Here is a 23253-nt window from a genome sequence, read left to right as displayed (position 1 = left end):
ACATGCTCTTTTTTAATTGGCAGACATAGTTTTCTTTTCCCTTAGTTACAAAAATCTCATGTTGCTCCATATAAATCTCTCCATCTAAATCACCATGAAGAAAAACAGTCTTCATATCCATCTGCTAAACCTCTAAATCTAGACTTGCGATTAAGCCTAGAACCACACAAATAGAAGACATCTTCACAACATGGGAGAAAATTTCATCAAAGTCAACTCTATTCTTCTGGCCAAAACCTTTAAAATTATTAGGTGTTGTCCTAATTTTCTTACTAGATTTGGTTTTCCTATTTCTTAAAGGAAGGGCAACATATTTATCATAATTGATTTTACCTTTTACGAAAAGAAAAATATAATTCTTTTATATTTGGCTAGTCGGAGTAAAAGGTTTTGGACTTTTATAAATTGAGGATCCGTTCTTCTCATTTAGTAGCATCCACAATATAGCCATCAAGGGTTTGAGATTCTTGTTTAGGGGGAGAATTTCGGGACAAGTGTTAGCCTCTCACTTGTGTTTGCCTCTTAGTAAGGTTGTTCTCTCGATATTTTGTACTCTCTTTTCTATAGTGGATTGCTCATCTGCACTTGTGGATGTAGGTCAATTGGCCGAACCACGTTAAATATTTGTGTCTCTTTTGGTATATTTCTCCTTTATTGTATGATTTATCGTCATTGAATGTATGCTTTACTAGCTTTTGCATGACACCTGATGATTTCGATCTAACAAGTGGTATCAGAGAGGGGTTCAAGACAAGTTCATCTTGACGGGTTTAGTTCTTGCCGCAACCTATTTGACGGTAATCATGATTTTCATTTGAGAAAAATGAATGGGGTGCTACTCACGTTGAGACAAACTTTGTGGTGGAGATTTGGAGATACGACTTATTAAAAGTTATGTGAAGAATGTGGATCACATTTATTTTGTTAGAAAATTCAGGCCAAAGGGGAGAATTGTTATGTGTTGCCTGATTTTCTTATCATATTTGATTTTTCTATTTCTTGACGGAGGGCAACATATTTACCAAAATTAATTTTATATTTTACGAAAAGAAAAATATAATTCTTCCATGTTTGGCTAGTCTTTTTTCTTGGAGGAAAAAGTTTTGGACTTCTATAAATTGAGTATCATTTCTTCTCATTTAGTAGCATCCACAATGTAGCTATAAAGGGTTTGAGAGTATTGTTTAAGGGGAGAATTTTGGGACAAGTGTTGGTCTGCCACTTGTGTCTGTCTCTTTGTGAGGTTGTTCTCTCGATATTTTATACTCTCTTTTTTATAGTAGATTGTACATCTCCGTTTGTGAACGTAGGTCAATTGGCTGAACCACGTTAAATATTTGTGTCTCTTTTAATATATTTCTCTTTTATTGTATGATTTATTGTCGTTAAATATATATTATACTGACTTTCGTATGACACCTGATTATTTCGTTCATGACAACATTTTCAATGAATCCTCGTGTAAAAGAAACGAAAACATGTATATACATGATATGATACATTTTCCACTTTTTCTATTGTGTAAGAACCTGCGGGAATGCACCGAACTAAAGTTCCCTTCCAGCGAAGAAGGAATTCAGTAACACGTGCTCCTCCTGTTGAGAAGGATTCTCAAGCTATTGAGAATTGAGTTTTTTCATTTATATGAATCGACAGTGTAAAGAATCGTTTGTCCTAGTGGAATAGTGATATATGCCTTCATTTAAATAGTAAAAATGTCTTGAAATAATAATCCTTGTCAAGTTGTTTATATGTTGGGAGAATGGAAATACATAAATAAATATGTACTTGCCGGGAGAAGCTAATTACCACTCAAATAATATATCCGTCTGAAAGAAGTTACAAGGGTGGATGGTGGTTCTTAATTTGTTGGTCAGATATTAAATTTGACTGAGTGGTTGTGTCGAAAATTAAGCAACGTGGAATAACTTGGAACTAGTGTGATTCTGTAACTGTGCCACGTACAATAATGGCTACTACAAGTGATCAAACTGTAAAAGTGAATAATTAATAAAGCATTACAAAGTTATTACACTTGGGTTTATTTTTACATTAAGTAGCACAAACATACAAGTTCAATCTAGAATTACGAGAGGTTTTAGGCTTCTTAGTCTTTGACAATGTTGAATTTAAAAAAATATCCTTTTTAGATCTCTTGTGTGTAAAAGTAAATCTCCCGTGTGTAAAAAAAAAGATAGGATCATAAAACTAAAATCAAGTTTGTAAAAGGCCAAAAAATCAATTGACCCGAATTCCGAATGCACCCGCTACCCTAGTTTTATATCCGTCACTCCGTCAGTCATTTCACCTAAAACCAAGTCAAACAGTCGATACCAACGCATCCTAATTCAATCTCACCTTAGTTTGATTTTATAATCGAAAATCAACAAGTACTCGAGGAATAAACATAATGCGGTGAAATAGATATGATCCTTCTACACTTAAGCATTAGAGATTTCGGGTTCGAGCATTAAAAATGGAAAAAATAATGGTAGAGAACGTTTTCCCCTATAAAAGACCTTAAATTCCGAAATCTAAAATTTAAAATAAAAAACAAACATAATAATATGCTGTGAGAAAGGTCCTTGTTAAGTGATTGAACTCAGGTACATCAAGTGATCCCCCATAACCTTTTTGTCACTTGTCTCTGAGCTAAGGATAGTTATTATTTAGTTCCATCTCAATTTACTTTGATGCTTTTCCGTAAGTTTGTCTTATTTTATTTTCCTTTCTCAAGATAAAAGTTTTGCTGTTTCTATATATTGAAAAGATGTACGACTGTTAAAGGCATTTTTGTTTTGCGTATATGGCAATAGTGATAACAAATTATTTCACTTTATGCATTTAACCATGATTAAGTAATAAATATTATATATAAAAAACATATGTCTTACATCAAATGCAGGTGAGCCATTAACTCACTTTTCTCATAGACAATTTTAGAAGAAGGTAAAATATAGGAGCCTTGACGATGAGATGAGACTGACACACTCGTTCTTTACAATTATAAAAAACTCAACTTTTTAAATGTGCTATCATTGTGAATGCTTGAGTTGAGAATACCTATGTGCATATCTTATTTTCTTACCTACCAAAGAAAATGGAAACGCCGAAAATTCAGAGAACATATATATATATATATATATATTGATGCCAACGGAAAAACAAGCAGCCAACTGTGGAATGAAGCCCAAAGTGACAAGCACTCATACCACAGGTACCATCCTGATGATTGTTTCTTGATCATCTGCTGTTTTTAGTTTCAACTTTCAACACTCTGGATAATTGCTTCACCCCTTTAGCCCTTCTACACTTAAAAAAAATACAAAACTTGGTTCATGACCCTACCATATATTTCATCCTCTATTCCAATTGTTCCTTTTTGACAGGAATCGATAAGAAATAAGAAATATTTCAAGACAATTCGATTTCATACTAATGTAGTAGTATAGGAACTATTCCGATTTCGCTGAAGTTACAAATTAGAAGAATTCGAGAAATTTTGATTGAATCATGATACAAATTACAACAAAGTCCTCATTCTATGATGAAAATAGAATAACTGCCAATTTTGTGTATATAAAGGGTATACACTATAATACAATCAAATCTAAAATTTATTGGAAGATCGACAACGGAACGAAGAACGCTATTTTACGACAGCAACACAAAGAAGAATCTTATGAGGCTTCCTTGTCGAGAATTAAAAATGTAATATTTTTGGTTGAACTCAAGCCATGGGATCAACAACGCCATCATTTAAAACCCACATAGAATAATCGAGAAGGATCTCAACCTCAAAAACAAGACCAAAAGGGACAGAAACAAATCTCTATCATAGTAAAGTTTATTTATATTATTATACCTCGTTCCTAAAAATCACAACACAGTTTGAAGCCGTTTATTCTCGTGATTTTACATTTAAATGGGACAAGAGAATTAAGGAAAGGGGAAGGAAGGGGGTAGAAATAGTGAGCATTGTATTACCTCTATACGAAGAAAGTGCAGCCCCTCACATCAATCAAACAAATGAAGCTCTGCCATATAGCACATTCCTTTACAGCACCTAACTTAGCTCAACACTGACACTTGCGACAGAATTTTGGTGCACAGCATCTTAGGAAACCAATTCTTTATTTGCATACACATTCCAGCTCAAGTAAATAGTCTGACATCTGCACACTTTTGGTCATTGGCTCCAAATGCAAGCCCTGAAACCAAAGTGTTAAATGATGCAAAGATCAATATCCTTGTATGCCAAATAAAAACATCAAACATAGACAACAATGAATACTAACAAGTCAATAAAGCACAAGGTGGAGACTCCAATCAATCAGCCGCACCTCATTCTCACACCAATTGGGCATGATACATTAATCGACTATATTACTTCAGCTCTAATCCAGCCCTCTTTTCTTTCATAAAGATTCTTATGGAAAGAAAATTAACGAATCAGTGAATAACATCGGAAAAAGAGGAAAAAACAGAACAAGAAAAACAATGCTAATATACTAACAGTAGTGAAAAACTGGGCAAATTAAAAAAGGGGTGCACAAACCAAAAGAAATATTAACCTAACAGGGTTCTAATTGATTGCACACCTCATTCATGTAGGAAGATAGGAACAGCCAACTATGCAAAAAAGTGTAATAATTGGATTGAGAATCTCAAATCTCAATCTCTCAAGAGGATAACACTCCTCCCGTTTCTCACCAAACACTCTTCAATTCTGGAATATCCATTTGGAGTGTCATTTATACAACTAAATCTTTCAAAAAAGGTTGAGAGTTAAAGGTTATTACTTCGATTGAGTTAATGATATTACTTCGTATAATTGATTTGTTCATTAACAAATAGAGCTTAAAGAGTAAAGGCAACAAATCTTAGCTTAGGGAATAAGGTTAAAGGTTCTTAGGACTCCAAGAGTGCGTTTGCACCCTTTTGCATGAGAGAAAATGTAGATAAACTAATTAAAGGTGCATTAAAAGTTTATCTGAGAGATCCGCCCTGGAAATTGTAGCTGGCCCAGCGGCGGATCGGACCAAAATGGCCTGTTTACATAAATTATATAAACAAAGAAAAAAGGGTCATGTTTTTCTCTTAAGAATCTACTTTACCTCAGAAAATTGGTAAAAAGGCCTAGAGTGGCTGGGGCAAGTTGGCAACCATTCACCGAGTAGGAGTAATTAGGCAACTACTATCAAGCAACTAGTTAATGATGTTTAATTAAGCAATTTCCTTAGGTACGGGATGATTAAAGCCTTGTTGTACATGAACACCATCACAACAACAGATACACAAGGGCAAAGAGCATGCTCTCAAAAAATTTACGATTTGTCTCTAACCTCTTCATAAGGCACAGAAAGAATTTAGGATCCTTGCCCCAGGATCTGCACCTCACTACCAGACGGTTTCGGCCTTTAAAATCCTAGACCTCAAGGTCTTCCACCTCACCAACATTGACTAAAATCATCCCTTGAAAATCTTTCACGGGTTTTGTCTAACTTGTCGCCTTTTTGTCTTCGAAAACGTGCCATGGCTGATTGAGATCTGTGTTTATTTTTCCTTGTCCCACGCCCCACATGCATGCCTAGAATGCTAGGATCCAATGGTGCGACAGTCCTATACCCATGTATTTTTGTAGTAGTAACATTAGTAGTCATGTCATTAGACTACGAAGGTGTTTGGATTGACTTATTTTAAGTGCTTATTGGCTTTTAAACACTTTTCTAGTTTTTGTGGTGTTTGCCAATGATAAAAAGTGCTTAAAAGCACTTACTTTTAGGCATGAAAAGTACAAATATAAGTCAAAACCAAAAATTGGGTATTACCAACTTATGACTTTTAGCTTATAAGCTACCTTTTAAAAGCCAATCCGAACACCCTCTACAGTAGTTCCCACATCAACCTATTAATTCAGCAACATAACTGTCTATTAGCTATATATCAATCAACAATGCTTTAATTCTAAATCATTTGAGGTCGACTATATCCATCATCTTATATCCATTCATCCTATATCCATTCTGCTCAATTCAGGGACTTGCCTAGGTGGCTAGGTCCCAACAAATTGAATATTCCGTCGCCCTATTTTACTTTGGCCAAGAGTGGGTTGCTCTAGTGGTAAGCACCATCCACTTCCAACCAAGAGGTTGTGAGTTCGAGTCATCCCAAGAGCAAGGTAGGGAGTTCTTGGAGGGAGGGGAGCCGAGGGTCTATCGGAAACAACTTCTCTACCCCAGGGTAGGGGTAAGGTATGCGTACACACTACCCTGCCTAGATCCCACTAGTGGGATTATACTGGGTTGTTGTTGTTATTGCTGCCTATTTTACTTTGGCCGTCGACCTACTAAACCTTTATCTATTCGGATTTAAAACCAACTATACTTTGCAAAACTAACATAGGTAGAGTTCATCGCCAACACCACCAGCAAATGAAATCAAGAAACCGTCCATTAGCAAATAGATTATCGTAACTTGAGGGTTAGGGTCAATTGGCGTCATAAACTATTATCTAAATAACTGTACGGGGGGGGAAGGGGGGGTTAATAATAAAGAACGTCCATGGTCAAAGAGACCCTTCAATTTGGCTAGTGGACTAATTTTTTTATGACGGTGGTGCTTGGGCCAACTTGTGCATACCTCAACTATTCCATCGGGTACCTGCAACCTCCCACCAACACAGATGTCGAATAACTCTATCCACCAAGCCTTAGGCAGATGGGAAGAAATCACCTAGTATTTTTTTGCCTCCATTGGGATTTGAACATAGGTTCATATGGTTCTCCGTCCACTTTATGAACACTAGACCACAGCCTTCCGTTCTTTGACTAGTGAACCTATTACAGACATGCACAACAAATGTGCACTAATAGGTTGCATGTTAGATTAGGTAAACCTAAATTGGGTTCTCTACTTTCCAAATGACCAGAATAAACGTAGAAATTCGATAGCTAGAACTTAGAAGAAAGAATAAGTTTGTTTTGGTTTAGACCAAAACAAATATGGAAAAGACAGCAATGAACATTTTAAATAGCAACATGGTACAGTTAATGAATTGACAACCTTACTAATGAATAAGTTTATGACAATTAGCAATCATATTTAATACATACATTTTCAATTTTACGACTATCCATCATTTCATAAATTTAAGGGCTTATATGAATCAAACACTATGACATTTTGTATAACGTGGTACCCTACTTTGTTTCAACCACTAAAACAACCATATTTGATCTCCCCCTTCCTTCATTTGGTGCTACATACTGCATCCCACTTCATGCTCACTAATGTATATACTCCATCTTTTCCCCCTCTACAATCACCTGATTTTACATATAAATACATAAATTTTCACAACCAAGCACGAATCAACCTCATTCCTCAAGGCATATGTCTATCACAAAAGGTAAAAAGTCTACTCTTCTTTCAATCTGTTTCTTTTTCTCCAGATGAATCTTTTTTCCAATATTTGATACACCTCAGCTCCAATATGACTTCCAAAACAAACTCAACATCCAAAACCTAAAGAATTTAAGATAATTTGACATATATACAAAATTTCCCAACTACAACCACTGGAGAAAGTTTAAGAAAAGCTTCTTTAGTCATACAACAAGCTGTTTGATTCCAGTTTGAATATTTTGATAGTTTCGAAAGCTATTCATGTAAAGCCATCATGCAAGCAAGCATAACAAACATAACAAACATTAACCGATTTTTATGAAGCCATGATTGTGAGCATATATAATGAAGCAACAGTCAGGATTTTCCACCCACAACTAAATATTGTCTATATTATCATAAAAAAGAGATAAGAAATTACTTCAAAATATGTATGCAGGTTGTTGTCTAACAGGGCAGTGAATGTAAAACACAGTGCAAGCTATTTGCAGATTATCTCATGAGCAATTAATAGACTGCAAAAGAATTCAAATTTAAAAGCAACGGGAAGGCAACCGAAGTTCAATCACAATGACAGGATTAATGACCACGCACCACTCTAGAATTTAATATAGAAACGACTATTATTACTTCAGGCGGAAAATAGTCTAATACCCAAGATTCCCAATGCCATTTATAGGCTCGAGAAGCTGCAACTGATGTTGCTGTGTCTCCTGTCCTGTCTGAATTTGCTGCAATGGCTGCACATTACCAGCATCGATTGCAGCTGCAGCAGTAGTTGGAGTCCCTTTCCCCTCCACAAACCGCCACATATACCACGCCCCAGCTGACCTATATGGTCTCCATTTCTCGCACAATTGCTCCATCTGCGACAGCCTAGGTAATTCCTCTAATCCGTATAGCAACTGCACACCTTTCCTGACCCCCAAATCACTAACAGGCAAAACATCCGGCCTATGCAGTGAAAAGATCATGAACATATGCACTGACCAAGGACCAATACCCTTCACCATCGAAAGCATGGTAAACAATGACTTATCATCCATCTTTACAAGCGCATCATCACACAAAATCCCATTTTTATACTTATTAGCTAAGTCATATAAATAACTAGCCTTTCGCCCCGAGACACCTATCTGCTTGAGCTGTTGAGCGGATAGGGAGAGGACGATGTCAGGGCAAACGGCATCTTCTTCGCCACAAAGGGACACGAAGCGTGTGTAAATTGAGGTGCCTGCTTTATAAGCTAGTTGCTGGTACAGAATGCTCTTGCTTAGGGCTAAAAACGGAGAATTGTGTGACTCAAATTGAGGGACCGGAAGTGTGTCTATTAAGGAACCGAGAAGCGGGTCGGCTGAACGGAGGTGTAAGAGTGCATTGTCGATTTCGCCGTCAGCTGATAAGGGTTTGATGATTTGGGGCAAAACCCTAGATGATGATTTCGGTGTGCTCTTTCGGCGACTCTTGGTGGATACTGGCGTCGCGGAGGATGCGGTAGTTTGCGGGGTTTTTGAGGAGGGGAGGGAAGAGAGTTTTCGTATTTTTTGGGGTCGAATTGGGATTTTGGAAGGGTTAGAGGGGTTTGGGGGAAGATCAACGGGAGAGTTGGATACCAGGGTGGAGTCGGAATTGGGTTGGGGTTGGGGTTGGGGTGGAGTTTGGGTTTCGGGTTTTGCTTGTACTTGGGTTTGTTCACCCATGAGCGCTAAATAGGTGCCAAGGGAGATTGGCTGATATTTTCCGGCGGTTGTGGATGGGGAGGAATTGGAAGTTTCCGGTGGCAATTGACGGCGACGGTATGGGAACTGAGTGTAATGGTTATCCGAGGAGTAGCCGGACGTGGGTTTTGTTACGTTTGTTGAATTGTTTAGTCAGAGAACGTGATTGCTATCGTTTAAAGGCGCGGTCTTGTAGTTATTGAGATGGGAGATAAATAAAAATTATAGAAAATCATCAACAAAGTAACAAAAACAAAAGTCATCATATTTGTTAGCTTTTGGAATCTGATGTGACATTCAAACTTTGTTTTTGTACCATCCAAATACTCTAATAGGAGCTAGAACCCCTTTTTTTTTTTTTTTTTATAAGTGTGACGAAAATGTGTGTTTAAAAAAAAAGAGTGATATTTTTATATATAACGTTCTTTAAAAGAGCGTTATATATATATATATATAATGTTCTTTTAAACCGCGCTATACATAGATAAATAAACGGTCTCCCCTTCTTCCCCACACTCAAACCAGATGCCCCCTTCCCCACATTCGAACCAGACGCCCCCACCCCTCAAAAAATAATCCTTCTAAAAAAATGATAGTGGACCCCACCCGTCACACAAAAAGATAAGATTGTAGGTCTCACATCCTAGCCAAGCCTTCTATTGTTGTGGTTTCCTCGTTTCGGGCTCAAATTTTCAATTCATCGACTTTCCGAAAAACATAAATCGAGGTATTTCGATTTAGTTTATGTCGAAACTCGTATAATAATGCATATTAGTTGTTTTGAATGTGTTTTCATGTTGTTTTGTATATATTTTTTTGATTAAACTAGTATGTTATTTTTATCCGGACTAAGATATTAGTTTTTGTGTTTGTTTTGTGATTAAAATGTGTTTATTGTTTTTATCTAGTTTAGATTATTTATTTGCTTAAAGATTAGTGCCCTTTTAGCGTAGTAAAATGTAGAGCCTTTTATCGTAGAATCCCTGTAGTTTAAGTATCTTTTATACTAATAGATCAAACACAAACTCTGTCCAATTAAATATGATAAAAATTAATTATTTAATTTACAAAACAAACATACAAAATTATAAAAATATTAAAATTGACATACACAAGAATTCAGGATAGCTTGGTGCTATTGGGCCTCAAATATCGAGCCTGAAACCCATAGGTATATACTCTGTCCAATTAAATATGATAAAAATTAATTATTTAATTTACAAAACAAACATACAAAATTATGAAAATATTAAAATTGACACACACAAGAATTCAGGATAGCTTGGTGCTACTGTGCCTCAAATATCAAGCATGGAACCTATAAGTCTATACTCTGTCCAATTACATATAATAAAAATTAATTATTTCATTTACAAAACAAACATACACAATTATAAAAATATTAAAATTGACACACACAAGAACACATGATAGTTTGGTGTTACTGGCCTCAAATATCGAGCCTAGAACCCATAGGTATATACTCTGTCCAATTAAATATGATAAAAATTAATTATTTAATTTACAAAACAAACATACAAAATTATGAAAATATCAAAATTGACACACACAAGAATTCAGGATAGCTTGGTGCTACTCGGCCTCAAATATCGAGTCTGGAACCCATAGGTATATACTCTATCCAATTAAATATGATAAAAATTAATTATTTAATTTACAAAACAAACATACAAAATTACGAAAATAATAAAATTGACACACACAAGAACTCAGGGTAGCTTGGTCCTACTAGGCATCAAATATTGAGCCTGGATCCCAGACCAATTAAATAGCTTAGTCCAATTAAATATTGTATAATTATAAAAACTAATTATTTAATTTACAGATCAAACATACAATTAATGTTGTTTAATTTACAGTATACGACGTGGGCGTGCCGCCTATGCATCCCGGACCTGTCTCCGATGAGCTATTAGTATTACAGGGGCGATCGTAGGTCCGCCTATGTATGAGAGGGAGAGTTACTGGCCCAGACTCTCCGCGCCAGGAGAGTGGATGACATGTGGGATTTTATGAAGGAAATAGATCTCCATCCCCGTGTTGTCCAGCGCCTGCGGGATACGGGCTTCTACAGGATTTTAGAGATCGGGCGGCTGCAGCTCGACTGGTCTTTGATCACGGCCCTGATAGAGCGGTGGCGACCGGAGATACACACTTTCCACTTACCCATTTGCGAGGCCACCATCACGCTGCAGGACGTGGAGATTTTATATGGGATGCCTGTTGATGGACTGTTCATTGCACTGCCTCAGGCCATGAGAGAGATGACGCGTGGGCAGAATTTGGACATACTGCAGCAGCTCACTGGTTTCAGGCCACATGATAAGATTGCACACTCAGGGGCTAGTCGCATGAGTTTGATAGCTATTCGACAACATTTGGAGATATTGCACCCCGACATCACCGGGGAGACAAATGATCTGCATATTCACTATATACGAGGTTGTTGTTGCTACTTCTGTTTGGGGGGGTCTTGTTCCCGAACACTTCGGGGAACCTAGTCAGCTTGCGATTTCTTCATCATCTTCAGCTACTAGATGATTTACCCCAGTACAGCTAGGGTGCTACTGTTCTCGCCTACTTGTACATACATCTGTGCCGGGTGAGCATGGGCACCCAGCATGACGTATGTCGATTTTTGCCGCTTCTACAGGTGATAACATATTCGAATACTCTGTTCATTCCTTCCAATTCTATCTAGTCAAAACATTTCTTAAACTTTATGTCAACCTCGTATGTTAGGTTTGGGCCTAGGAGCAGTTCCTGCAGTTGCAGCCACCTCTACCACTATTACCTCCGGATGTACCACCTTTGTTTCTCCCTCTAGCTAGGAGGTGGGTTCTCCGGCGTGGATATGTACGAGATTACGAGGCTCGGCATAATCTCCCCCTTTGCAGGGATATGTTGGATATGCTGGAGGGCGCACAGGTAAATGTGTACCTAAACTTACTTGGTATAGCTTCACATGTGTTGCGCATACTCACGTTTTCTGTTGTTATTTGATAGTTCATCTAGACGCCATACAACGACGACTTGATAGGTGGCCTGCCCGATTATTGCTCAGCCGACCGACTAATTTGGAGCATTTTCGTCCCACTCATGTGCCTCGATATTGTGGAGCATCATGCCACGGAGCGGGTACTTCGCTAATTTGGCCGTCCACAGTATATACCAAGGGGCCTACATGGGAGGCCACACATTATCAGCGGGATGATCATTCCAGGGCGGACGACTCATATGTAGCATGGCTAGAGGCGCATGTCCATACTTGGGACGGCCGAGCTGACCTAATTCCCCCCCCCCCTTCACAGATCCAGACGGAGACTATTCATCTCTATATGCCCTGGTACCGCCGCATTACCTGACTTTTTGTCGGGAATCCCATTCATCAAGCTGGTGGTCGGTACGTTTCATACGCCGGGCACGAGGCCCTGGTATGTTTTCTATTATTATTAATTATATAACTGTAACTTAGTGTTCTGTAGTTTATATTTTATACGTTGTGCAGGCTATTGGCCTACATATAGTCTACAAGATAGGACTGCAGATGCAGCAGCATACCGGCGAGGGAGCGGCCGCTTTGCACGATTACGACCGGCAAGTTACAGAGGTGGCTGCCCAGACACTGCAGCGAGCTCGAGAGGATCAACGCTTGGGACACGACCCTGCTTATGTGGCGCCAGAGCAATACTAGCGAGGTAGGGGTGTCGCACGAGGGAGGGGTGCCCCACGAGGCAGGGCTGCCCCACGGGGTCGTGGTGGGCGACGAAGAGGTGGTCCCCAGCAAGGGGGCGTTGAGGCCCCTATTGATGATGTTGGTGTTGATCTACCGGGTGTCCTACATGAGCCGGACGAGTATCCCACCAGCATGCCGTCATACAGCCTTGGGATGCAGCTCACTCCAAGGACTACGCAGGTGACCCTGTCAGGTCCATTATTGATCACGGGCACATACCTCTCCGGAGAGGATTGGGAAGCATACTTCCCAGGGTCATCGACCGCTGCTGAGGATCGGCCGACCCGAGATTTGGATAGTGGGCACCGGCTGAGTTATGGCTCATCATCACAGGCGCATTATGTTTTTATTAGTATTAAATTTAAATTTATTTTTTCTTTTCTCATTTATTTTCCATAACTTTATTAATTTTCTTATTAAGGCTTTATCCCCGCCCGTCACGGAGGCCCATTTGTGCGATGCTGACATGGCTGCGACGGAAGATTATATTCAGGAGCCCGACAAGACCATGGTAAGACAATTTAAATTGTTGTGACTTAATATATACTTTCCTATATTGACCTAACTTATTCTTCTGTAGGTTTCTATTGGACCGACGACCCCTTCTACCGATCCTTCCAGCACCACTGATGATCATGCTACAGCGCATCCTGCTATAAAGAAGCGCCGTGATGAGGATAATCCTGATAGTATAGCCCAGCGGGATGGGATGCGCCTCAGGCCAGCGGCTGCATTGAAGCACACAGGCTGTGGGACAAATTGATTTTTTGTTTTGTATTTTATGTAAATAATAACAACAACTTTTTATGTTTACATAATATGCGCATTATGTTTTTATTTCCCCGTTCCTTCTTTATTTTAATACTACAACACAAACACAAAACATAACAACTTAACATAATTTAAATTCAGTACAACTAATAAAAATACATGACACGGGAAACATAAAGATAAAGTAGTACACTCAACACATACATGTCATTGTTTAGTCATTGCCGCCTATTATTTTCTGCTCCAACCACTTAAATTTCTCTTCCATCTTATTTTTTTCTAATTCTGCCTCTTTCAGTTTCTCCTTCAACTCCGCAATTTCTCGTTTATATTCTTTTTCATATTCACACTGTTTTAAGGTCAAATCATGAAGATACTGCAAAGATCGTTTGTAGCATTCGTGCTTATAGGGTTCATCAATCCATACCTCAAAATTGCAAAAAGGTTCGTCGGAAACCCTATAAAACTTGTCCACACACATCTAGTAGCGGCGTCCAACTTCACCATCATCCCAACAGTCATTCATCAAATATTTTTTGCCGCACTGGCACCTTGGTACATAAAGGCGTTTAGACATTTGTTAAAGCGTTAAAAAAACCTTGCTTTTATGGAAAGTTTTGCTATCGGTTATTGTTAAGCGTAGAAAATAACTAGAATGCGCCTGTTATTCATAGGTAAGGCAACACACATAACGTAGTATTTAACCGCGCTATATATATTCACATAACGTAGTATTTAACTGCGCTATGCTTTGCATGTTAAAGATGATTACAGATACAAAACAGCTTTTTCTCAGACGGCCAGCTTTTCAGTTCGACAAGACAATACACATAACGTAGTATTTAACCATTGTATATATATTCACATAACGTAGTATTTAACCGTGCTATATATATTCACATAGCGTAGTATTTAACCGTGTTATGCTTTGTGTTTTAAAGATGATTACGGATACAAAACAACGTTTTCTCAGACGGGCAACTTTTCAGTTCGACAAGACAATACATATAACATAGTATTTAACCGCGATATATATATTCACGTAACGTAGTATTTAACCGCGCTATATATATTCACATAACGTAGTATTTAACCGCGCTATGTGTATTCACATATTTATCAGAAATCTACCTTTAACTCAACTATTTTTTAACTATATTTATCAAATATATTCACATATTTTTCCATTTTTTTAATCCAATACTATTTTTGATTACATGAACGGAAGGGATAAATGCATTAATTTACTCAACTGAAAAATGTTAAATATCAATAATATTTAACAACAATGGAAACACAATTTTATTTGATACATCTTGCAACATAAACAAAACATCTACTTATTACAACATAAACTCATTGATAGTTGGGAACGTTAGAAGAACACCCACCACGAGCTTGATTACCACCGCCACCCAAACCACCCGAAGGACATTTTCGACGGTTGTGTCCTGTTTGGCAACACACATAACGTAGTATTTAACCGCGCTATATATATTCACATAACGTAGTATTTAACTGCGCTATGCTTTGCGTGTTAAAGATGATTACAGATACAAAACAGCTTTTTCTCAGACGGCCAGCTTTTCAGTTCGACAAGACAATACACATAACGTAGTATTTAACCGTTGTATATATATTCACATAACGTAGTATTTAACTGCGCTATATATATTCACATAGCGTAGTATTTAACCGTGTTATGCTTTGTGTTTTAAAGATGATTACGGATACAAAACAACGTTTTCTCAAACTGGTAGCTTTTCAGTGCGACAAGACAATACATATAACATAGTATTTAACCGCGATATATATATTTACGTAACGTAGTATTTAACCGCGCTATATATATTCACATAACGTAGTATTTAACCGCGCTATGTGTATTCACATATTTATCAGAAATCTACCTTTAACTCAACTATTTTTTAACTATATTTATCAAATATATTCACATATTTTTCCATTTTTTTAATCCAATACTATTTTTGATTACATGAACGGGAGGGATAAATGCATTAATTTACTCAACTGAAAAATGTTAAATATCAATAATATTTAACAACAATAGAAACACAATTTTATTTGATACATCTTGCAACATAAACAAAACATCTACTTATTACAACATAAACTCATTGATAGTTGGGAACGTTAGAAGAACACCCACCACGAGCTTGATTACCACCGCCACCCAAACCACCCGAAGGACATTTTCGACGGTTGTGTCCTGTTTGGCAACACACATAACGTAGTATTTAACCGCGCTATATATATTCACATAACGTAGTATTTAACCGCGCTATATATATTCACATAACGTAGTATTTAACTGCGCTATGCTTTGCGTGTTAAAGATGATTACAGATACAAAACAGCTTTTTCTCAGACGGCCAGCTTTTCAGTTCGACAAGACAATACACATAACGTAGTATTTAACCGTTGTATATATATTCACATAACGTAGTATTTAACCGCGCTATATATATTCACATAGCGTAGTATTTAACCGTGTTATGCTTTGTGTTTTAAAGATGATTACGGATACAAAACAACGTTTTCTCAGACTGGTAGCTTTTCAGTTCGACAAGACAATACATATAACATAGTATTTAACCGCGATATATATATTTACGTAACGTAGTATTTAACCGCGCTATATATATTCACATAACGTAGTATTTAACCGCGCTATGTGTATTCACATATTTATCAGAAATCTACCTTTAACTCAACTATTTTTTAACTATATTTATCAAATATATTCACATATTTTTCCATTTTTTTAATCCAATACTATTTTTGATTACATGAACGGGAGGGATAAATGCATTAATTTACTCAACTGAAAAATGTTAAATATCAATAATATTTAACAACAATGGAAACACAATTTTATTTGATACATCTTGCAACATAAACAAAACATCTACTTATTACAACATAAACTCATTGATAGTTGGGAACGTTAGAAGAACACCCACCACGAGCTTGATTACCACCGCCACCCAAACCACCCGAAGGACATTTTCGACGGTTGTGTCCTGTTTGGCAACACACATAACGTAGTATTTAACCGCGCTATATATATTCACATAACGTAGTATTTAACCGCGCTATATATATTCACAAAACGTAGTATTTAACTGCGCTATGCTTTGCGTGTTAAAGATGATTACAGATACAAAACAGCTTTTTCTCAGACAGCCAGCTTTTCAGTTCGACAAGACAATACACATAACGTAGTATTTAACCGTTGTATATATATTCACATAACGTAGTATTTAACCGCGCTATATATATTCACATAGCGTAGTATTTAACCGTGTTATGCTTTGTGTTTTAAAGATGATTACGGATACAAAACAACGTTTTCTCAGACTGGTAGCTTTTCAGTTCGACAAGACAATACATATAACATAGTATTTAACCGCGATATATATATTCACGTAACGTAGTATTTAACCGCGCTATATATATTCACATAACGTAGTATTTAACCGCGCTATGTGTATTCACATATTTATCAGAAATCTACCTTTAACTCAACTATTTTTTAACTATATTTATCAAATATATTCACATATTTTTCCATTTTTTTAATCCAATACTATTTTTGATTACATGAACGGGAGGGATAAATTCATTAATTTACTCAACTGAAAAATGTTAAATATCAATAATATTTAACAACAATGGAAACACAATTTTATTTGATACATCTTGCAACATAAACAAAACATCTACTTATTACAACATAAACTCATTGATAGTTGGGAACGTTAGAAGAACACCCACCACGAGCTTGATTACCACCGCCACCCAAACCACCCGAAGGACATTTTCGACGGTTGTGTCCTGTTTGGCAACACACATAACGTAGTATTTAACCGCGCTATATATATTCACATAACATAGTATTTAACCGCGCTATATATATTCACATAACGTAGTATTTAACTGCGCTATGCTTTGCGTGTTAAAGATGATTACAGATACAAAACAGCTTTTTCTCAGACGGCCAGCTTTTCAGTTCGACAAGACAATACACATAACGTAGTATTTAACCGTTATATATATATTCACATAACGTAGTATTTAACCGCGCTATATATATTCACATAGCGTAGTATTTAACCGTGTTATGCTTTGTGTTTTAAAGATGATTACGGATACAAAATAACGTTTTCTCAGACTGGTAGCTTTTCAGTTCGACAAGACAATACATATAACATAGTATTTAACCGCGATATATATATTCACGTAACGTAGTATTTAACCGCGCTATATATATTCACATAACGTAGTATTTAACCGCGCTATGTGTATTCACATATTTATCAGAAATCTACCTTTAACTCAACTATTTTTTAACTATATTTATCAAATATATTCACATATTTTTCCATTTTTTTAATCCAATACTATTTTTGATTACATGAACGGGAGGGATAAATGCATTAATTTACTCAACTGAAAAATGTTAAATATCAATAATATTTAACAAAAATGGAAACACAATTTTATTTGATACATCTTGCAACATAAACAAAACATCTACTTATTACAACATAAACTCATTGATAGTTGGGAACGTTAGAAGAACACCCACCACGAGCTTGATTACCACCGCCACCCAAACCACCCGAAGGACATTTTTGATGGTTGTGTCCTGTTTGCGAGCATATACCACATTTGCGCGCATAAACGGTATCGCTAACATCTATTTGGTTCTGTATACGCGTTCTCTTCTACACCTATATTCGACGCAAATAGTCCTTGTTACACACCATTTTAAATGGTTCCGGCGGCCAATAATGCTCAACACCCACTGTCTACAACTGCCCACTATAGGTGTTTAAGTAAGCAGCAACACTATATTGTTTATCAACGTAGTTGGTTGGCCCTAAACCTGTATGTTGAAAGCACCTGATGGCATGTGAGCACGGCATGTGGTAGATGGACCATTTCCCACAAGAGTATAACCTCCTAGATTCATTTATGGGATGTACATTATTCCCCCAATTTTGATGGATAGTGGTGCGAACTTCAAAAATATTTCTGTCGTGATCATACTACAAAAATGAATGCCAATGTGTTCGCCGCCTGCATTTCTCAAATCTTTTCACCGGCAGTGGCATAAATTCAACACCACTTTCCTTTAATGACGTTGCAGCTGCAGTCCTTTCAACAAACCTCTCCGCCATCTGCTTGAACGACATCCGCACCATGGCAGTGACATGCAATCCTCTCGCTGACTTCAATAACCCGTTGAAAGACTCTGACACGTTTATAGTCAGAATTCCCCATCTTCTTCCACCATCCACATGCAAAGTCCACTTATGAAGCTCATGTCGCATCAACCAATGATAGGCTATCTCGTCTTCCTTCCTGATAGATTTCATGTGCCTCCGGAATTTATGCTCTTGGTGGTCTGTTGCTACCATCCACATCAAATCATGTAGATCCTTGTTGGGATGTGCCTTCTAGAAATTGGCCTTAAAGTTCCTCATACAGTAACGGTGGTAGGCATAAGGTTCTTGCCATGCAGGCAAGTTCTCTACAGAACTTAAGATACCACCATCCCGATCAAATATTAGACAAATGTTGGAACAGTGTTTGACGACGTGCTCTTTCAAATGGTTCAAAAATAGCATCCACGTCTCTTGGCTTTCATTGGCACAAATAGCAAACGCTAGAGGAAATATTTGTCCATTAGCATCTACTGCAACGGCTATCAACATCTTAATATCATACTTTCCATAGACATAAGTGTCGTCTATGGATATTACCGGCCGACAATGCGGAAAACCATCAATTGCTGGTTTAAATGCCCAGAACACGTAATTGAATATATATTCTAATTTTTCCGGACTACGCTCAAGCTTCCATTCAACAACCGTCCCGGGGTTAAAGTGTTGCAGTGTGGCCATGTACTTGGGTAGAGCTGCAAATGACTTATCCCAGTTACCATAAACAATTTCAAATGCACGTTTGCTCCCGAAAAATGCCTTTATTTTGGTAATGGTATGACCATATTTTTGGTGGACTGATGTAATGCACTCTTTGATTTTATACCTTATGGACGCTTCAAGGTATGGAATAAGGACAAGAGAAATCAAGTCAATATCCAAGTTGTAGTAATTCCCATTGAATGTGTCCATTTCACATCTGTGAGTGGGAATATATTTACCCACTTTTCACAGACCTGTGTTCTTCTTGCTCGCACGCAGCATCCAATGATAACCTGTAAACCATCTGCGACAAACAACCTTGTATACATCCGGACTTTACTCCCATACCGTCATCTCACGACACTTTTTTACGCTGTACATTTTTGCCGCCCTGCTTAGGCGCACTTTATCAGGAAAATGCATGCCCTTTTCCAGCACCGTTGGTCTAGAATCATCCCACATTGCTGTCCAAATTTAATCAAAATCTTGCTCGCACGCAGCATCCAATGAAAACCGTAAACCATCTGCGACAAACAACCTTGTATACATCCGGACTTGACTCCCATACCGTCATCTCACGACACTTTTTTACGCTGTACATTTTTGCCGCCCTGCTTAGGCGCACTTTATCAGGAAAATGCATGCCCTTTTCCAGCACCGTTGGTCTAGAATCATCCCACATTGCTGTCCAAATTTAATCAAAATCTTGTGAGAGCATCCACATCCGGCATACTTGGCAAGCTATCAAGGTAGGAAATCTTCCTTGAATAAAACGGTACTTGGGACTCGTACACTCTTGGTCTAACGGGGGATGGAGCATACTTCCTCGTCAAATCAGGTCCTTCATTCTCTTCCTCCTCGTCACCATCCTCACGAGGGAAGGGTGTGTCGTCTTCAGAATTATCGACATTGTTGTCATAATCACTGTTCTCTTCCCCACTCTGTGCATCTGCCATATCCCGATTTAATATGTCGTCTTCGGGCAATTGAGTGAGGACAGGTGGTTCAACTTGCTCGTTTTCACTGCACAAACAACAAAATAATAAGTTACTGAAATTAATAAATACTTTCCATATAGCTGTATCACTTCACTTACAAGTCGTAATGTGTTGACATTCCTTGATGGACATTATCATGTTGGTGATGACTCCCGGATGGACCACCATGATCCAACATACCAGAACTACGCATATTCCAACTGGGCGTGGGTTCATAACTTGTAAAAATCATATATGGCCGGTACCCCCTATGGAATATATGAGTGTTAATACAAATTCAATACAACAAAAATATACATCGTAACACTAAGGAAAATTGAAGTTTACCACTCGTCTTGTAGATTATATAAAGCAGGAGAGAAATTATTTCCTCGCTCCCCATTTGCCCGTGGTGATAAGTTTAAATCAGGGCAAACTCTTTTATCCGGAACTTGTCCTGCAAAAATTGCTCCAGAATAACCACCCGATGACTGGGGGTTATCCCTACTATGCGCAACCTCATTATTGCGAACGTCTTCGACCTTGATGTACATTTCCAACATTTTTATCACAAGTAATTCCCGGTATTAATCGGGAGTCCTCAAAAAATCCCTCAAAGTTTCATCACCGTCGATGTTAAACTCAGCGTAACAAGCAACCCCTTGCAGAGTGACGGAATACAGATATCTTTCGGTTACTTTAAGGTTCACCGAACGTTTCCTCACACTCATTTTATTACATAACAACGATACCAATCTATCATACTCCATTGTAAGTGGCAACTTAACATGACACCGTGGAGATAAACTATAGCTCACAGAGTTATTCGCCACCACAACCTCACCCCCACCCACCCAATATAATGAAACCCTTACTTTTCGCTCTTCAGACATTATGAAAAAATGCTTGAGAATTTAACAAGAAAAAAAAATGAGAGTTAGGAATATTTTTGAATGGATTTTTGTAAAATCCTAACGCCTTTAAATAAGGCAATGCCTAGCTCGGTGGGATGAATTGTTTTAGGTATAGCGCTCTTTTAAAGAGCGCTATACCCATTTGAATTATTGTTATGTCAGTTAAACGCATGAGACTTATTGGTGGGCCCACAAAATAGTTATAGCGCGGTTGTATACCGCGCTATTTATATAGCGCGGTTTAAAAGAGCGTTATATATATATATATATAGCTCTTTTAAAGAGCGCTATACTTTAACGGCCAAAACTCCGTTAAAGCATAACGCTCTTTAAAAGAGCGCTATATATAAAAATGTTACTCTTTTTTTTAAACACACATTTTTGTCACACATGTCCAAAAGAACCACAAATGGGTTCTGGACCTGCTCTAATACAGTCAATCCAGGTAAGACCCAAGACTATCGCATTGAGTGCTGCTCCCGTTACAATTTCACGTAAATGTCTTGAGAAATATTAAACGTGCAAAGAGATACAATAAAATTTAGGAGATGAAATTACGATTTCATTATTGTAACAAGCTCAGTTGAGCTCGGCTCCACCTAATAATACCATATCCATGCACGAAAATATTGTTATCGATCTAGTTTGAATAATAATAAAATAAAAGGAATTTAAACAGTATGTTGCAAAAACAAAAATATCATAATTAGATCAGTTATAAAGTACTAATTACATATATATTCTTATACTAGCTAGTAATTGGTTACGCTATTACGATTCATTAAACTACTAACCTACTACGATTGATTAAACATTTAAACTACATCAATGGTGGAAAAAGTCTTTACACTCTTGATAAATGTGTACGGGTAAAAATCGGGCTCATGATACACTCCGGTCTCTAACAGGATAAAACAAGTTCGAGATATGATTACGAAAGATCGGAATTGAAGCAAGGTTATCCTCGAGTCAGAGTACGGGGGGCCGACCATCGACCCTCAATAATATCGGGGTCATGATTCGAGATCGACCTAAAACCTAAAGGACTACAGAGAGCATCGCCGGATAATCAAGCACGGCCAACAGGAGGCTGTAATATCCGTGGCCGGCCGGATATCACGGCGTGGATCTCGGCACATATTGATGTAGAACCGGCAATCCATTAAACAAATTTTTTTTTTTACCTTTTATAGAGTAATACTTAGAGTATGATTCCCCTACTATATAAATGGGGTCTAATAATTCATTAAGTACGTTGTAACACGCATTCCAAAGCAATATACTATTATTTTCACTGTTATTCTAAGCTTTTCTTTCATTCATCAATATTGACTGAGTCTGGATCGAGGACAAATAGTTCACTAAGGCTGAAGAAATCCTCCCCGCGTGATTTGAATTTACTGTAATTTTATTTGTTCGTTTTAATCCAATTTATCGTTTTGTATCAAATTAATTCGCGTATCCTTAAAGCCACTTACAAATTTAATTATTATCCGATTTTAAGGGTAAACAGTTTAGCGCCCACCGTAGGGCTAAAGATAATAGTGGTAATTTGATACAAATTTCCATAACACACCTTACTTCACACTTGTTATTTGAAGTGTCTTTGATTTCAGGTATGCGTTTAAAATGTCGAACTCCCAATCTTCCCCTATAAACACGGATGCTGAGTTTGGCTACCATGGCGAGAACAACAATATAGCGCCTAGTAACGAGGTGCCCCCAACCGATCCCAACGAAATTCCGATCGCGGAC

General features: G+C 37.6%; 1 protein-coding gene across 7 annotated transcripts; it reads right to left on the bottom strand.

Annotated features, from left to right (window-relative positions):
* Positions 1 to 3184: 3184 nt before the first annotated feature.
* Positions 3185 to 9367, bottom strand: LOC107808572 (alkylbase DNA glycosidase-like protein mag2). 7 transcript variants are annotated; one of them, XR_012701200.1, is made up of 4 exons: positions 8062 to 9330; positions 4299 to 4429; positions 3988 to 4211; positions 3185 to 3312 (listed from the first exon to the last, which is right to left on the bottom strand). XR_012701200.1 is itself a non-coding variant. In XM_075234303.1 (3 exons), the coding sequence occupies exons 1-2, from the start codon at positions 9105 to 9107 to the stop codon at positions 4387 to 4389; spliced, it is 1089 nt and encodes a 362-aa protein (XP_075090404.1). In that variant the 5' UTR covers positions 9108 to 9330; the 3' UTR covers positions 3824 to 4211; positions 4344 to 4386. The 7 variants fall into 7 exon arrangements, 3 of the variants coding, with proteins under 3 accessions (XP_075090404.1, XP_075090406.1, XP_075090405.1); XR_012701199.1 differs by having other exon boundaries at positions 3185 to 3307; XR_012701198.1 differs by lacking the exon at positions 3185 to 3312 and having other exon boundaries at positions 3824 to 4211.
* Positions 9368 to 23253: the final 13886 nt, after the last annotated feature.

Source organism: Nicotiana tabacum, chromosome 17 (genome assembly GCF_000715075.1).
Source record: "Nicotiana tabacum cultivar K326 chromosome 17, ASM71507v2, whole genome shotgun sequence".
In the NCBI taxonomy this organism is placed as follows: domain Eukaryota; kingdom Viridiplantae; phylum Streptophyta; class Magnoliopsida; order Solanales; family Solanaceae; genus Nicotiana; species Nicotiana tabacum.
This window is presented reverse-complemented; position numbering and strand designations above follow the sequence as displayed.